Source organism: Octopus bimaculoides, chromosome 1 (genome assembly GCF_001194135.2).
Source record: "Octopus bimaculoides isolate UCB-OBI-ISO-001 chromosome 1, ASM119413v2, whole genome shotgun sequence".
In the NCBI taxonomy this organism is placed as follows: Eukaryota; Metazoa; Mollusca; class Cephalopoda; order Octopoda; family Octopodidae; genus Octopus; species Octopus bimaculoides.
Window position 1 is genome coordinate 152,127,649 of NC_068981.1, and position 4,803 is coordinate 152,132,451.

A 4,803-nucleotide genomic window follows, 5' to 3' on the forward strand; every position below is an offset into this window, starting at 1 on the left:
ATATATATATATATATATATATAAAGCTAATTCGTAGACTACAGATCCAATCCATCACTTGAACTGTAAAAATTTGTAGAACTTTCCATAATTTTATCATTTAGATATATATGAGCATATCTAGATATGCAACTATATGCATGTGTATACATACATAAAACATAAATCTGCGCATACGTACATACATACATACATACATATATACAAAAATATCCTGTTTAAATTTCAGTGAATATCCTGATGTTTAAATTCCAATGAAGGAGCCTTGGATCGAAGTCGGAGACCGGCTCTTTCTCTATTGGCGGGAAATCTTGAAATAAACTGAATAATGACATACATACATACATACATATATACAGTGTACACTTTTCGTACGTAGTACAGTTTAGTAATGGTTCTGTATACTATAGTAATTCTTCATTCTCTACTGAACTTTATAGGGCGATGTCACTGCCAATTTTCTTTACGATTAGTAAATGTTAGTTTTGTGTTAATCAAAAACTCAAAGATTTTTCCTACTATTAAGTTGCTACTTTCAATATACAAACAAACGTACCTTCCACAGATAATGTGGCTGATGTAGACACATCACCTGTCACACAAGAATATTCTCCTATATCTTCCAAAGTAACATTTTCAATAATCAATTGATGAACCTTCATATCAGAAACAAGTTTTATGTGATCATCACTTTTGATTTCTTTGCCATTCTTTTTCCATATGACTGTTATATTTTCTTTTGAAACTTCGCATATCATCATTGCTTGTTGCTTTTCTTTAACTTTCATGTCCTTTATCGTTTTTGTAAACTCTACTTTAGCATCTGCAAATGGGAAATGTTTTGAACACTTTTAAAATATGTAAATTATTTTATGTAACTGATTGCTTTAGAATCCAGAATACATGATTTCCAATTGTTTTCCCTATCTCACAACCAACCCTTTTCACAACCAACCTTTTTATTTAAGTATTTTACACTTCTGTATTTGCATATCATTTCTCCTGAGAGGAAGAGCTCGCCATTTTCCATTATCATTGCCACCAAAATCTACAGATTCACGTTAATGGCACGTCATGACATATCACTTTGGTAGCTCGATGACCAACAGAAAAAAAGTTTAAGCTGTATTTCTCAGTTACACATAGATTAGTGAGTATTTTGTTTGCTTCTTTCTCGCTTCCACTGACGGATAACGCTTACCTTTCCTGATGTCTCGGGTGAGAAACACACTTTCAGACACCTTTCTATGTGTACATGAAGAATATTATGATACCCCTCTTACTTTGCCATTCATATACTGGTAGGTCATAATGTTTCATAGTGACCGACTCAAGTCCTCTGGAAACACTATGCCCTTGGCTTTCTTTGCATCTTAGGCTTCATTCGCCTTGTATGTTCATTTTCTATTTGAATATATGTTTAACCCAGTTGCTGGTAGATCTAACAGTAGCTGTACATTCTTTCATGCTGCCGCTCTTTCCGTTGTTGTTGTTTATGTTATTTTATTCTTGTTCTCACTCATATTGGTGTTGCTATTGCTGTTTAAGTCATCTATGAGTTCAAGGACGGAGCCGGTTTATGCATGATTATTGGTGCATATATTCTGGAGTCTATGCATGAAGAATTCCCAAAGGTGGGCACGGGAGGACGAGCTGATTATTACTCGCAACATGAGCAGGCATGAGCTAGGTAGATACAGGAAGATTCTAATTATATTCGTAATATGTGTAGGTTTAACATTCAGATATGTAAAAGCGGAAATTAAAATATTGATGTGTGCATCATATGAAAGCAGCTGGTTCTATCTATATAATTCAGTAAACATGTGAAGAATGTGCTAGCTTGTGAAGCAGAGATCAAAATTTTACACGGGCGCAGAGAAGCGAGAATCAAAATATTGAAGTACGCATTTATTCTAACCATGTTGATGCACACACAAACGAAAACATGATTCTTTACTGTTGAGTATCATACTAAAGAACGACTTCTCCCTATAGACGATATGTGTAAATAAAATACTTATTCCAAAGGACATAAGTGAACTAATAGACACTGTATTTCGGCCTGATTATCAATTTTTGAATAGTAGCTGCCACGCAGTCCTTTGGAGCTAAATAGAAGCGGCTGAAATTATCAATAGAAGTAAGGGAACAAAACATTCCCTGATGCACGCGTTAACTTCCAGAGCCGAGATTAAATTATTGCATACGTGCAACAAAGCGAGAATCAATATACTGATGCCGGCATTCATTCTAACGTTGGATGGATAACGGGATTGAGGTTTTTATGAGGTGGGTGGACGTTAGAAGTATCTGGGTTTGTGCACAGCTGTAGATAGTCCAGCCCTTGCCAAAACTCAGAGTCGACTGTAATTTTTTTTTATATATAATAAGCATATATACCCCTTATATCCAATGTAAGAGTATTTAGTTTTATCAGATATAACGTTTTCACTATGTTACAATATAATACCTCCCTAATAATGCCGAACAATATAACATACATTTTCCGAACACTTATATCGACAAATATCCTCAAAACTGAACCTATCAACTTAAACTTCTCCATGGAAAGAAAACCCTAACAAGTAGAGACTCTTGCTTCATAAGACGAATACAAAAGAAAGATCATTATATGAGGTGTCCGATGGAAAATCTTATATTATCAAAAAGATAACAATAACGACTACAAAACCACCCCGAACATTGGTTTCAAAACAACTGAATATCCACTAGTCGACGTTCTTCGCCAGCCCTTCGAAGAAGATGCATTAAAACTCATCCATCAATAATATCAAATTCCGAAAGCATATCAACACCATCCCAAAGAGAACAAAATCAACATAAACGAAAATATATTCGTACAATCGAATAACACGAAAGGTATAAGTCACAAAAAAGTATCTTAACCAACGCTATACCAAGCACTTAAAAAAGAAAAACCTATAGAAAATAGCCACTGAATTGAATACAGAAACGTCCTATAAAAATTTCAATTAAGTCCCAAGATATTCCTCTACACACAGAGGAGAGGACAGTAGGACTATCTTCATAAGTCTTAAGAAATGTTTAAAACCCTTACATATTTAAATTAGCTTTCAAAAACATTTATCACACCACTCGAGATACATTTAACGTTCACCTCACGGTATCAGTCTACATACTCTTTATGCACCTCACCGTGTACAGCCCAACCTAGAGTGAAACTCAGAGAAGACTCAACTTTTACTATGATAAATATATCTATAGACTATATGCAACATATTCAGTTTTGTAACAGATATAATCATTGTGTTTGCATTATGTAAAATATATTTCAATATACATGTATTCAATATACAATATACATATATTCGTGACATGTAGGTTCTTGCTGATGCGAGGATCACATCAATCCAAGCCATGCTTATTTTGAATCAGCTACGATGGACAGGTTATCTCAACAGTGCGGATGATCAGCGCATTCCCAAACAAATGTTTTATTGTAAGCTTATGCCGAGAAAGAGGAAAAATAGTAGGCCGACGAAAAGATAAGATTCCTTAAAATAATCAGAATTGAAATACCTTAAATTATTTTACAAAAGTCTTGAGTCACTTTTATTGCAATATAAGAAGCGCTTATATAATAAAAATAATAATATATATATGAGATATTAGCACGCAGTCATAAGCAATACAACGATTATGAACCGAATTATAAAACAAGATACGTTATGATATATTACACGACTAGAATCTTCGACGTATAACACTGAATCTCGAAAAATGCCGATAAAGAAGCGTAGAGAGCTACAATATGGAACGGTGTTAAAGGCTTTGAATCTGACAGACCATGCAGATGTGTATCCTCAATTTTGTCGAGGGTATACATCTGCAGTTAAGTCAACTCAATTTCTTCATAAATTCTAACGCTGTCTGAGAGCTTGATATTATTCTAAGTTTATTTATTGAGCGAGTGCATATAATTAGTCGAATAAAGAATACAATGGAAAATTAAACGTAACATACAAGAAAAATTACACAAATAGAGAATCAAAGATGTAAATACCGTGGGCGGGCTTTCTGCCAGTACATTATATACAATACATAGATTTATATATATCTATACAAGACATACATAAATGTGTGTGTGTGTGTGTGTGTGTGTGTGTGTGTGTGTGTGTGTGTGTGTGTGTGTGTGTGTGTCTGTAGGGGGGGGGAGTACTGTATATAGTTTGTGGGTGCCATTAATTACAGTACAGCGTACGCCAAATTTTTCCCATATGATTCGGCAGGAGAGTTCTTGAAATTTGCCATGTTTTTGGTAAAGGTAAACATTTGTCGGTATTTGTTAGCACTCTCAAAGAAAATGGCTGAGGATTTTGAATCGGTTTCTCTTAATAGCTCACAAAGAGACAACTGTGCACACGTTTTGGTTTTATTACACCCTCATAAGCATTGCATAGTTTGCATAAGCTTGCGTTGATCAGATGATAGTATTTTTTATATAAGTACAAAATGTGCTACGAATAACTTTTTTCTAGTATAATTTGCATAATTACAAAAGTGAGTTAGGGCAAATAATGCAAATGAGTCAAAAGTGTCAGCTTCGTGATATACTGAGTGACGCATACAATAAAACAAAAAAGAGCGGTATTAGTTATATCTGTGGGTGTATGTGAGAGAGAGTGTGTGTGTGTGTGTGTGTGCGTGTGTGTGATAAAGAGAGAGAGTGTGTGTGAGAGAGTGTGTATGAGAGAAAGAGAGTGTGTGTGAGAGAGAGTGTGTGTATGAGAGAGAGAGAGTGTGTGTATGAGAGAGAGA

The 4,803-nt window shown here is 34.7% G+C and overlaps 1 protein-coding gene across 1 annotated transcript in view; it reads right to left on the reverse strand.

The window, feature by feature from the left end:
• Window positions 1-4,803, reverse strand: part of LOC106869541 (obscurin) — a gene marked incomplete at its 3' end in the record, with an annotated part of 380,350 nt that overhangs the window by 88,760 nt on the left and 286,787 nt on the right. The window contains exon 114 of the mRNA XM_052970280.1: window positions 557-823. Coding sequence (XP_052826240.1) covers window positions 557-823 — 267 coding nt within the window. The remainder of the gene's footprint in view (window positions 1-556; window positions 824-4,803) is intronic.